The sequence below is a fragment of the Mytilus trossulus genome, chromosome 14 (assembly GCF_036588685.1).
Source record: "Mytilus trossulus isolate FHL-02 chromosome 14, PNRI_Mtr1.1.1.hap1, whole genome shotgun sequence".
Lineage (NCBI taxonomy): Eukaryota > Metazoa > Mollusca > Bivalvia > Mytilida > Mytilidae > Mytilus > Mytilus trossulus.
This window is the reverse complement of record NC_086386.1, coordinates 477,243-491,014: the sequence shown is the minus strand read 5'-3', so window position 1 is coordinate 491,014 and position 13,772 is coordinate 477,243. Positions and strand designations below refer to the sequence as shown.

The window sequence follows — 13,772 nt, the reverse complement described above, 5'->3', positions numbered from 1 at the left end:
AAGTTAATGAAACAGAAGTAGTAAGACTATTAATGGACTCCGGATCTCAGCGAACATATATAACAGAAAATTTGGCCAAGAGACTATACTTGAAGAAGAAGACTACAGAGGAGATAACTCTTGTAACATTTGGTGCAGATAAGCCAAAAACATTAAGAACACAAAAGGTGTCATTAAAGATCAGACTAAAAGATGGAGTTTGTATGCTTATTGATGCTAATGTTGTTCCTAAGATAACAGGATCAATACCAAGAAGACCTTTACAATTGGATGTATGTGAAAATGTGAAATATTTATGTAACAATCTGCAACTTGCTGACACACTGCCCACTTGCTTAGAAAGTTCAACAATAGAGATTCTTATCGGAAATGAGTATTATTTGGATATCATATCGTCACAGAAAATAGAAATTCAACAAGGGCTGTATCTACTTGGCTCTAAGCTAGGATGGATCCTTACAGGAAGGTCACAATTAAGTGACGAAGAAAGAGAAAACAAACTGACGATGACTGTAAATAGTGTATTATCTATAAGAGAATGCTGTCTCCACTCTACAATTGACACATGCCTGCAAATCGAGCCTTTAATAGAAGATTCCATGAACTTGGAAAATATTGGATCAAAAGAATTTCAATATCCATCAGACGATGAAAACACTTTTAGTAACTTTGTCATCTCACTCAAAATGGAAAATGGAAAAATTTTGTGCAACCCTCCAGCAAAGATTGGTGTAGTGATAATAAAGGACAACCTTGCACATAAGTTGAAAAATTGGCCGTAAATGTCAATTAATAGTCAGCCGAGATGGTCAAATAAGATCTGGTAAAGTTATGCTTCCTAATAAGAAGAATTTAAACAGAGCTCTGAATATGCTTTATCCTACAGAATGTGAAGAGTTAGATAAGGGCTTAAAAGACGCAGATACGGAAAAGGATACTGAGTTGATAAATGACAATACTAGTTCTACACGAGAGAGAACACTATAAAAAGCAGCCCGACAGCAATGAAGAAGATACAAGAACAGTTGGAATCATGATAGACTTTCTTTGGGGATTTTTGGTCCTCAATGCTCTTCAACTTTGTATATGTTTTGGCTTTTTCACTATTTTGTTCTGAACGTCACTGATGAGTCTTATGTAGACGAAACGCGCGTCTGGCGTATGAAATTATAATCCTGGTACTTTTGATAACTATTTGGCCTCTGGCGTGGTGCGAAAGTACGCAATTATAAAGACATTGGACTTTTATTTTGACATTGTGTATATAAAATTACATTGTTATTTTAATTAGAGTAAATGAATCATACTAGAATCATACTAGAATATTCTAGATTGATACTGAAAGTACTGTAAATAATTTTTAGTTATTTGATTAAAGATATAAAAGGATTCCGTGTTAGTCTGATTTCGCCACATGCGTATACAAATACAGAAAACAACGGTTATAATTGTAAATGAAACCGGGAAACCTATTTCAAATTTCTACACAATTCTGAAGCCATCATTTAATTTTTTACTATAATACATCAATTGTAGTGACCACCAGCCATGTCAATTTGTATCTGGTTTTAGCTGCGTTTCTACTTCAAAACAGTGAAGTTTAGCTTCTTTTCATTGTACCTGTTTCAAACGTACTCTAAAAACTGATTTTATTAAAGATATGAATGAAGTTTTGATTAAATTTGTGTTTTTTTCACAATTCCATACGACACTTGTATTTTAAAGTAACTAGAACCCCTTCTGATCCCCTACACAAATTGACGGTGACATTGGTTTTTTTTCCAACATACGTCACGTAACGTTAAAACAAAATATTTAGTCAGGGTCATGTACATAGTAAACATTTACACATTGGAAAAGTGAAACAACAAACAAATATCTCCGTTATTGCGTTTGAAACTATACATCTCGGGAAATTTTGACAAATCTGACAAATTATTACACACTTGTGATCAGAAGCAGGTACCATGAAAGAAAGGAAAGATTTTGTTTTTTTATTAGAAGGCGGATAGAAAGTAACCCAGCGCGTCGGAACAACATTCTTATATTATGGTTTATCAACATCATTGTCGACGTTGCTTTGTTACCCATTCTTTACAGTATCTTCCTAAATTTTACTGTATGCATTACATGGATATTTCCTCGGAATTCGTCTTGTTCGCCTTGGACTTACGATTCTGTTTTCGACAAAATATTCTAACGAAAATAATACATTGTACGGATACGTAAGGAGTTGTATAATTATGAACAATCTCGTCAATTTCGTCAGATTTGTCTTTTGTTATACACAACGTCATGAACTACTAACTTTAGTAACAGTTCAATATTATGAAAATAGATTATGCATTTTTTCCCCATACTACTTTCATTTGTAAAATACAATCCATTCTGACATAAAAAAAAAAAAAGACCAAACAACTTTTGATTTATAATGCAGCCACATAGATTTCATACTAAAATGCAAATATCGTCAGTTTTGGTTGATATGGTAACAAATGTTGTTATACCAGTAAGCCTGAGATATTATAACTACTGACATATTATTACTTATCAATATATTGAACAAAAGGAGGACTTGCTTGCACTCTAAATTAAGAAGGATGAATTTTGTAGTGCTAGTAATTGTATTCAAATATTGCTGTCATGTGTATCGTACATTAAATCCTGACATAAAAATATTGCTGATTTACTTTTCGGATATATGTATTTACAAAACAAAGTGCAAATATAGTCAGTTTTGTGACAGTTTATGACTAAATTCAGTAAAGACCCGTCGAAATTGCATTTAATTGATAAATTTCACAACACTTACCGTTATCTTGATGATATTTTTTCGTTAAATAATCAAGAATTTTCTCAATATACTGCTGAAATTTTCCCCAAGGAACTTACTTTAAATAAATCAAATTTTATTCGGTAATAACTGTCCTTTCCTGGATTTTGATATTTCGGTTTTAAAGGGGAAACTCCACACTAAAATTTACGACAACAGAGACGAGTTTTCCTTGCCTATGGTTAATTTTCCATTTTTAGATGGTGCTGTTCCTTTTGCACCATCTTACGGTGTTTATATTTCACAACTTGTTCGCTATGCCGTGGCTGTTGTGACGTTTTTGTTTGGTTGTACCTGTAGAAAACTTATTTCAAACGGGATAGCACATATTAATGTTTACGGAAATGTTGTTAACCGTGCCCGGCAATTTAGAAATGATCCATGTAAACTTGTCGCTCCTTTGAATAAACTTATTCTAAAAGGTTACCTATTCAACACTGTAATAAGATCATTGAATATTGTTTTTATTGGTATAAATATTGATTTTGTTATCAGTATGTAGCCAGGTGTATAGTGAGACTGATAGAAAGTGACATATTTGATGATAAGATCTTTATTGTTTTACTAGTTAACAAAGGTGGCAGGTAGTCCTGCAAATACACAAAAAGAAGGTTTTTATAATACAATTGTCTACATGTAGAACACAACTTCAGTTATAATGTACACTATAATGTAAATGATATCAGCAAAATACATAGTTACAATAATTTGCTTGCCTTAGCCAATAATTACTCAGTATTAATACCAATAACTCTTGTATACATTTAATATGACAAAGTATGGTTTATATGCAGTAAACATTACTTAAATCATTTCATTAACTCTCTTTCATATTCAAAATGAAGTTTACTTAATCAAAACACTCATTTAAATAGAATTACAAAATATTGTTAAACCTATGTTCCATATTAACATGACACATTAATGTTAAACAGGATTTCCATAGTTTTTATAGCAAATAGCTCTCGTTTGGTGTACAAAATAAATGTTAATTAAACTTTGCAGAAGTGAACACGGATGGTTATTGTTCCATCATTATAGATGCATGTGATTAATATACCAAAACAATTATTTAACAATGAAAAATACAATGTTTATGCAACAAAAACAACTAACCTAAATTATAGTATTCTACGTGACATAAATTATGTGTCACATAATTACAGAAGATATAATACGATATGTTTGTCAGTGTTGGAAATTCATAGTGCTGCTGTATACACAGATAATGATACACAAATATGAAAATACGTCGGCAATGGTTTGCCGTATGAATATTGTTTGTTTGATGTGTTTATCATGTTTATATATGTGTTGAAGACTTTACACAAACAATAAATTTAAAGTAATGTATAATAATATAAAGGCCAGGGAATAATTAATACAATAATAATTTACCTGCAGATGGTATAAAAAGGCTTATTTTACGATGTTTCTTTCATTCATTCCAGCGTTATCATAAGTGCATATTAATACGTCATCAAAACGGTGGTTCCAGTTACAATAAAAATAGAAAACTAACGGTAACACATGAATAAATTCCGGAATCATAAGTGACTTACATATTCATGGATCTACAATCTGTCGATACCTGTAACTTGTTGGTCATGTTTTTCTCTGGCTGTTTATGACGTCTTTACCCTAAATCCATTGGATGTTGGATGTGAACGGATTGATAGTCTAGTCTTAGATTCATGATATTTTTATTAGTTGTTAGTGGCTTTGAACTAGCTGTCAGATAACTGCGAGTACTCTCAGATCTGTTCATTGTCTTTTTGTGTCGGAATGTATAAGTACCCGGCCACGTCCACTTGTGTTTTTGTCAATCTGATGAGTTAAGCCTTTTTCAACTGGTTTTTGTAGTTCGATCTTACGTTGAACTGTTATAACACTGTCCCAGGTTAGAGGGAGGGTCGGGATTCCGCTAAAATGTTTAAACCCACCACATTATTTATGTATGTGTCTGTCGAAAGTCAGGAGCTTGTAAATTCAGTGGCTGTTGTTTGTTTATGTGTTACATATTTGTTTTTCGTTCATTTATTTACATTAATAAGGCCGTTAATTTTAATGCTTTACATGGTCTTATCGGGGCCTTTTATAGCTGACTATGTGGTATGGGCTTTGCTCATTATTGAAGGCCGTACGGTGACCTATAGTTGTTAATTTCTGTGTCATTTTGATTCTTTATGAATAGTTGTCCCATTGCAAATCATACCACATCTTTTTTAAACTTTAAAAAAAATCGTAGCTCTGGTATGGTGGTCGAATTTGTCGGAACAATTGAAGGTCTTTTCACGAAAACAAAACCCCAAGTATTTTGATATGAAAATAGTTAAAACTTGGTTTAAAATGTTATTAACAGCTTAAAATGACAGCTTATAGAACGCTGATTCCAAAAATATATGATTTCTATTCAATCGTTTTAAATAAGGAAGCTAATATGTTACTTCTGGTTTGGAAAAAGTTACTAAAGTTATAATTTAAACGTTTGATTGGCACTAATACCAAAAACATCTGGTTTTATTAATTTTTAAAAATTTATAAGAGAAACTTGTTCTGATCCAATATGTTACTAGAATAGAATATGCTACCCGGTGTTTACATTTAGATTATATTTCTATAAACTAACTTATTTTCTTGCATACCTATTTGTAGCAGACTTGTTGCTGACATAGTTTCTGTATTTTTTTAAGACCGAAATACATTTTTTTGGGACCGTATAATCGTGATAATGGTATGATGTCATCGTCTGCGTCTTTGTCACGTGTTCGGACAATAACTTTAGTTTACGAGAATAGATCTCTTTGAAATTTAATACGAATGTTCAATACCCCAAAAGGAAGGTTTTGATTAATTTTGCTGATGATGGTCTCAACCGTTTAGGAATTTGAGGCCGTAAAGGGGCCCAAAACAAGCATTTTCTACTTCAAGGATTATCAGTTGTGTATGAGTATTTCAATTACTCTGTTATTGTACCAGAATGTTTAATACCACAATAAGAAGGTTTGAATGAATTTTTTAGGGGGTTATGATGCAAACAGTTTTAGAATTAGGGACCAAAAAGGGGCCGATAAAAAAGAGGATTTTTGTAGTTCCGTACAATAACTTCTGTGTTAGTGTATGGATTTCTCTTACATTGAACCACAAAGTACCAAATCACCAAAGGCAGGCTGGGACTATGTTTGGCGGTTGTTGCCCCATTCATGCAGGAATTTCGGACCAAAAAGGGCCAAAAAAAAGCATTTTTTTAGTTTCCAAACAATAACTTTTGTTGATGTGTTTGAATTACTTGGAAATATTCTATGTTCTGACAAATCAACTGTTGAATGGAAAATAGCAAATCGTCAATTGAAAGTTAAATCGTGCAAAAGCAACAGTTTGTTCATAGATGCAAAGAAAATTTGTTTAAAATATCAACTAACTGATTCAGTAGAATTTTTGGATATTATAACAACAAAATAAACATGGAAAAAGAAGCATGGTAAATGAAATTAAAATATACTGGCATAGAAGGATGTTGGATGAGAAAGAACATTTTAATAGCCTACAGTACTTATCTCCAATATACAGCCTTGGTGATTGCCATCCGTTGGTCAGTATATCAATTTCTGACCCCAAAATAGTACAAAAAATTACCACCACGAGTGAAAACTGCAACAGGAGATACATCCTACTATCCCAAAGAGCCAAATATAGTTCTAATGCAGTGGACCTAACATGTCAACTATGCAAAATTGGAGAAGAAACATTATCCCATTTCCTGCTTACATGTGTAACTCTAGATGCTGTAAGAACACCCATATTTTAAAGATTGATTGATTGTTGGTTGCTTAACGTCCAGTGGCAAATATTTCATGCATGTTCAGGACGAGAACAAGTTCACAATAAATACAATAAGTAGGTTGACACGATAGAGGCCATCTGGGATGATGGTCGGGGAAATTTGGACTGCCACTGGAAAATGAGGGATCTTGGATAGGGACAGAAATTTTGCCTTGCAACAGGCCACCTACGAACCCACCAAAAGAGTTGTTGCAAGGGTTCTTAACGTGCTAAAAGCGTGGCACCCCCTTCTGACCGGACGTGACTGCGAACTTGATACATCCCGCACAGCCAAACTGACGCCCCACTTCGGCAAGCGTTTTACTGCCGGTCGGGAGAAGACCAAGTGACCATATTTTTTTACCCCAGTTACCCTTGGGGAATATTTTAAAGAATAGTGATAACAGCTAGTAGAATTTTCTCTGAGAGCAACAGAGTCAATAACATTGAACTACTTATGTTGATTTGTGATCCTTATAACTATTGCAAAAATAACAACGATCAAATGTTTCATAAATTATTGAACCGCAATTTAGGAAAATTAACCACCTACTCCATATATATAAAGAGGGAGAGTTTAAGACTATTAGTTAACTAAAGTGTTATGTAAGTGACTCAGCATAAGACAGTCCAAATTATCACTTCTTATTTAGACAATTTTAGATTTTAAACTAGCCTATTGCGTATACTCTAAACTGACATTTTGTGAATATAATATTCTGGTGGAAGGAACTATTATTTGTGTGATAATTATATACATTATCTTGGTGGTGGTGGATATCACTCCAGCTATAATTGAAGGTGTGTCTTGACCGGTAGAATTTATTATATAGATTACAGAATAGCAATCAATATACTGGACAATTGATCTGTCAAATTAATTAACACGACGACAATTTAAAAATATAATTTCAATAAAAATTTATATCAAATCTATCAAAATTGAAAAAAAAGTCCGGTTAACCGGTTAGCGGTTTTGATAATCGGTAATCGTTCGTTCAAACCGTTAACATGACGGGTGCAACATTTGGAGCGAATCAACTCATATTTCCAGAGCACCTTAGTTCCCCCTTGATTTTGTTGGGGTTCGTATTGTTTAAACTAATGTTTTCTTTGTTGTATGCAAAAGAAGATGTGGTATGATTGCCAATGAGACAAATCTCCACAAGAGACCAAATGACCGATATTAACAACTATAAGTTATCCTATGGCCTTCTGCATGTGCCTTTGTCTTTTTAGTCAGTTGTCAGTATATTTTCGGTTCATAATTTTGAGTATCAATCTATACTAAGTATTTTTCGCCTTCCTTTATAGTGTTTTATTTGTGTATAATTTTCTGTTGTGATCCCTGCCCCACAACACTTGTTGTATTAAGTTTGTTCTAAGAATACATTTCGTGTATATTAAAATGGTTCAAGTTAAAAATGGTTGAACCGTTTATGATATAAGAACTAACGATTAATGTTAAATTCATGATATGTAGTGTGTTTGCCAATAAAAGAGGGACGAAAGACACCAAACAGCAATACACCTCAGTTCAAACGAAGAGAGTGCTTAGAAGGCATAGATAACCTTTTCAATACAAACATTGTACATATAATTTACTTCACTTTTAATATCAATTGATATAGGCATGTTACTTTATTTGACTTTTCTGTTGGTCATCGTATTTCTTAATTGTTCGGGTGCTTTTTCGTCTCTTTACAGTGTAAGGACTTCAGCGTTCCTGATGATAGACTACGCAAAAAAGCCGTTTGGACACACGAAAATCAATGATGTGATATGTTCATTTACGAAATTATGTGTTGTTATGTACAGACTCTGAACACGATTAAAGACTATTTACTAAAAGAAAGAGAGGGCTCCAGACAGTTACTTGATTGAAAAGTGACAAAACTATGAAGTCAAATAGTTTTTATTTGTCTTATTTGTATCCACATATTTGGATTGGTTATGCACTATGTCACTATATGATGACACTAAGGCCGTCGGGGATTTCTATTTCTGCAATGGCTGCGATAACCATGAGTCGTTGTTTTTGGTTCAGACGTAGTTGTAGGCACATGTGTAGTTGTTGTTAGTTCAGGCGTGGTTGTTATTGGTTCTGACGTAGTTGTTGGTTCAGGTGTGGTTGTTGTTAATTTAGGTGTAGTTGTTGTTGGTTTAGCAGTAGTGGTTGTTGTTGGTTCAGAAGTAGTTGTTGAAGGTTCTGGCGTGGTGGTTGTTGGTTCAGGGGTAGTTGTTGTTGGTTCAGGAGTAGTGGTTGTTGTTGGTTCAGAAGTAGCTGTTGAAGGTTCTGGCGTGGTGGTTGTTGGTTCAGGGGTAGTTGTTGTTGGTTCAGGAGTAGTTGTTGAAGGTTCTGGCGTGGTTGTTAGTTCTGGCGTGGTGGTTGTTGTTTCAGGAGTAATGGTTGTTCTTGGTTCAGGAGTAGTTGTTGAAGGTTCTGGTGTGGTTGTTGTTGGTTCAGGAGTAGTTGATGTTAGTTCTTCCGTGATTAGTGTAGGATTTGGACATCCAGAACTATTTGGGATAACGTCATTCGCACTACATGTTTTACCAGGTAACGGACACATTGAAGGTATATCACAGGATTTAGACGGTGGGGATGAGGCTGAAAACATATTTAAATTATTGATATTGCAGTAATGTTTTCATTTTCTTTTTGGCCACAAGTAATTATTTCAGCAATACATTTAAACGGTATGAAATACATGTACTATATTTTTTTAATATCATAATATGTGACAATTTTTGGTCGAACTAAATATTCAATTATATTTCGATGAAGTTAGCATGTATAATAAAAAATATTTTTCTGTTTCTTTTTGGGATTATTCCCTTCACTTGCTACAGTTGCATTGGCAGACATTTACACGATAAACATTCCGATTGTTGTTTAAACAATAAAGCTTTCTTCAAAACTGGCAAATACAGAGGGAGATGAGCTACTCTATTTGGGTATTGTTTCGTCGTCTGAATTTATGAATTAAAACAGAAATGTCTTTACTTACCAGGTGATCCTAGAGTTGCAAAGTAAAACAGTTATTATTTGGCAAACAATGATCATTATACAAAGATACAAAAGATAACAAGATACCAGGATAATCACTCAGCCAAACAACTATCATTATACAAAGATAACAAGATAACAAGATACCATAACTATCACTCAGCCAAACAATGATCACTATACAAACATGCAAAGATAACAAGATACCGGGATTATCACTCAGCCAAACAATGATCACTATACAAACATGCAAAGATAACAAGATACCAGGATTATTACTCAGCCAAACAATCATGATTATACACATAAACAAAGATAACAAGATACCATAATTATTACTCAGCCAAACAACGATCATTATACAAAGATAGAAAGATAACAAGGTATCATGCAGGCTTACTACTAGGCCAAACACTCATATGATAAGTCTGCGTTAGACTTACAATAACAGCATCAACAAAATTGCAACACACATACATTGCTTTTCAACACACATACATTGCAACAAACATACATTGCTTTTTAACACACTTACATTGCTTTTCAACACACACACATTGCTACACACATACATTGCTCTTTATATACATTGCTTAACATTTATAATCGAGGCCATTTTATTTGGATCCCCAAAACTTAATTCAAAATAACTAATTTTATTTATATCAATAAGGCCGTTAGTTTTCTCGCTTGAATTGTTTTACATTGTCTTATCAGGGATTTTTATAGCTGACTATGCGGTATTGGCTTTGCTCATTTTTGAAGGCCGTACGGTGACTCAGTTGTCTCAATTGCAATCATACTACATCTTCTTTATATAAGAAGCGAATCAAAACAATAAATACAGAGGTGTTAATACAGCACAAAAAGATTTTCCATCAGACCACAAAAGTGAGAGAAAAAAGTATATATGTTAAAGTATATAGCTGAAATTAGGAATAACATGGAGTTCATGATGCAGTAAGTTAATCAAGGTAATTCCTGAAACTGCCTAGTTATAACCAGTAATGAATTATTTTTCAATGAAATTTTACACCTATTTTCTAACTGTAAAAACAATTTTCTAATACGATCAGATGATAAATAAAAAGATCAGTGCGTATTTTTTAAAAGTGATCATCCTTAAATGTAATTTTTTGGATCCTGTGGCACTAGCTACGAGATATACAAAAGAATTAAATATTATATTTTATTGTAAGATTCTTAATAAAAGTGATAAAGTAAAATTACAGCCAATTTGGTTCAATTTTGTCAAAATAAAACTAAGAAAATTGGCTGATGGCTATTTACTTGTAAGTGAATTAAATGCTCATTAAATCCGTATGTAATTGACCTTCAATGTAACCCCTAAACTGGAGATGGGTTCCGCATACATTCAGCTATTTAAAGGAAAGGAATGTCAATAGTTTAGTAAAACAAAAGGGATGAATCGTTTGGTTGACTCTTTCGATCGACAAAAAATATTATTCTTTTACAGGTAAAAGAGACAATACACATACTTTTAAACGTATAATTTGAAATCAAATAGACCTACACAAATTCAATTGCGTGTGAACACTATCTGTTTATATTCATATGTGTGTTTATATCTGGTTTAGTGACCGTCGGCAGTCTTTGGAAGTCATGTTGATTATGAAAGTTTGATTCATATCATTTATTGTTTATTTAAGAGTTATTGTAAGTTGGCTATAAGTTTAAGTATATTATAAATGAAGTATGTGAATTTAAGTCGAATCGGGGAACATGAATTTGACAGCTTCACATGTAATGCCTCTTTAAACTGTTTGTTGAAAAAGGGCGACGAGAAAGAAACAAATATTTACAGAGGAGTTGTTTAAATTGTACACTGAAAAATGTGATAGTACATGTAACTCAGTTTTATTGCCAAATGAGAAGCTAAAGACTATCATCAGCAGATTACAAATATAATCTGTAAAACTATCATCAGCAGATTACAAATATAATCCGTAAAACTATCATCAGCAGATTACAAATATAATCCGTTAAACTGTCCTTACCATTAGCTTCAGCAGTGGCAACTGGCATTTTACAAACTTCACATATATCTGTAAATTCTCCTCTTTTGTTGACAAACGTTTTGGTTTCTAAACGATAAAGAACGTTTAGTTATGGAGTGCTTAATGCATTTATATCATAGTAGTTATCTTAATTGCTGTCCAAACGAATAGCATAGCCAGTTCGGGATTGATTTAAAGTAAAAGACCCCTGTCGGTTGTTGAAGAGTATACACGTTAATTTCAGTTATTTTTTGATTATCGGGCTTGCGTCTTATTGAAGTGGCCTCGGCAATTATTATCCCTGTGGCGCAATGAAAAAACTGGAACGATGTATGTAAAAATTGTGCATCACGTCATAACTGCTGATACTTGGTGGATCGAATCACAATAATAGATATTTTACCGTGTAATGTATGTATGTAAACTCCTCATAGATACCAGGACTAAATTTAGTATATACAAAGACGCGCGTTTCGACTACAAAAGACTCATCAGTGACGCTCGAGTTTAAAAAAAGTTAAAAAGGCTAAATAAAGTTCGAAGTTGATGAGAATTTAGGACCAAAATTCCTAAAAGTTTTGCCAAAAAAACAACTAAGGTAATCTATAACTGAATGTATCGAATTGTATTTGAATGTTTGTATTGGTATCATAAACAAATAAGACAAGGTATAGAAATGCCAGAAACATTCTTACAAAGTGTACTGAGTTCATTAGAAAGTAACAACTTACCACTTGATCCAAATGTAAACATTAAAGGAGCACTTTGAAGATTGTAAAAGATCGGGAAACATGCAAAGTCTTCAGAACCCTGTACTCTGAAAAAATATAAATATCAGTTTGATCGTTGCTAAAGATCAATAATAATTCATTACTCTTCCAAAAGATCACTTTGCATACACAGCTACTTTTGCATAGGTACTATGTCTGTACCAAAAATCGGTAGTACTGGAAATTTACTTTTTATATTCAGTACTATTTTGTTACTCTAAAATTATTGTCATATTTAGGTACCTGTATTTTACAGTACTTGATTCGTACTTGGAAATTTAAGTACTACATATTTTGGTTACAACGTTACATTTCAAGCATTTTCATAGTATGCCTTTATCAAATCTCTTAAAATTATGATTTTCGAACATAAAATATTTTGATCGCTTTTCGTATTATTTCTGTACCAAAATTTAAGTTCAAATCAAATACTGTAAAATACAGGAACGTTAATAGTACAATAATTTTAAAGTAAAGAAATAGTACTTAATATCAAAACTAAATTTTCAGTACTACAGATTTAAAGTACAAAAATAGTACCTATGAAAAATTGGCTGTGTTTCATTTCAATTGATATCAACATTGTTTAAAGGGGTACATAACAATTTGACTTGAATAGATTTAACTCATATAAATATTTGTTTTTCTCTCACCATTTGACCGAAATATTTACGTTTAAGTAACGGCCTTTCCTAAGGTTTTTTGTACTCCCTTGAATTATGATTCTGTCGGCCGATCATGTAATTAATACGCAAACACATATTTTCCTATTCAGTTTCTTCTTGCATATCTATCTAAGTTTAAAAGCGTTGATGATTTAAATCGCACATAAGGAAATCTTTGATAATATCAGATTATTACATGGCATTTTTCATATCGCATATATTATCAGCCCTAGGTTCAATATCAGCCCAAGAGCCGCATGGCTCGAGGGCTGATATTGACCGAGAGCTGATAATACATGCGATATGAAAAATGACATGTTATGATCTTTTTATCATATGCTTCAACAGTAGAGAAAAATAACAGATTCATATATTGATCCTTTTACGTGGTTCCCGAAAAGAAGTTGAAAGAGTAAAAAGTTCACGGACGTCGGACCCAAAATTTGTAACATTCAATATGAAATCTTTCTATCATATGCCTCAACAGAGAAAAAAACCACATTGTAATATGGACGAATCGACTAAAACATAATTCAACAATACACATAATGAACATTGTTTGGAAAAGTCAACCTTTTTAAAGTAACTTTTTAAATTATGTTTCAGAAAAACTTAAAAATGCATTTATTGAATTATATATTTTTTTTAATTCAA

General features: G+C 32.8%; 1 protein-coding gene across 1 annotated transcript; it reads right to left on the bottom strand.

Moving 5' to 3' along the window:
- Positions 1-8,554: 8,554 nt before the first annotated feature.
- Positions 8,555-11,711, bottom strand: LOC134696855 (mucin-2-like). Its single transcript, XM_063558811.1, has 2 exons — positions 11,684-11,711; positions 8,555-9,266 (listed from the first exon to the last, which is right to left on the bottom strand). The coding sequence occupies exons 1-2, from the start codon at positions 11,709-11,711 to the stop codon at positions 8,635-8,637; spliced, it is 660 nt and encodes a 219-aa protein (XP_063414881.1). The 3' UTR covers positions 8,555-8,634.
- Positions 11,712-13,772: the final 2,061 nt, after the last annotated feature.

Bases quoted from the DNA above. Each gene is read 5' to 3' on its own strand.
- LOC134696855 (XM_063558811.1), bottom strand. From the start codon at position 11,711: ATGCCAGTTGCCACTGCTGAAGCTAATG. The intron at 9,267-11,683 runs GTAAGGACAGTT...ATATGTTTTCAG, and splicing joins TGCCACTGCTGAAGCTAATG to CCTCATCCCCACCGTCTAAA.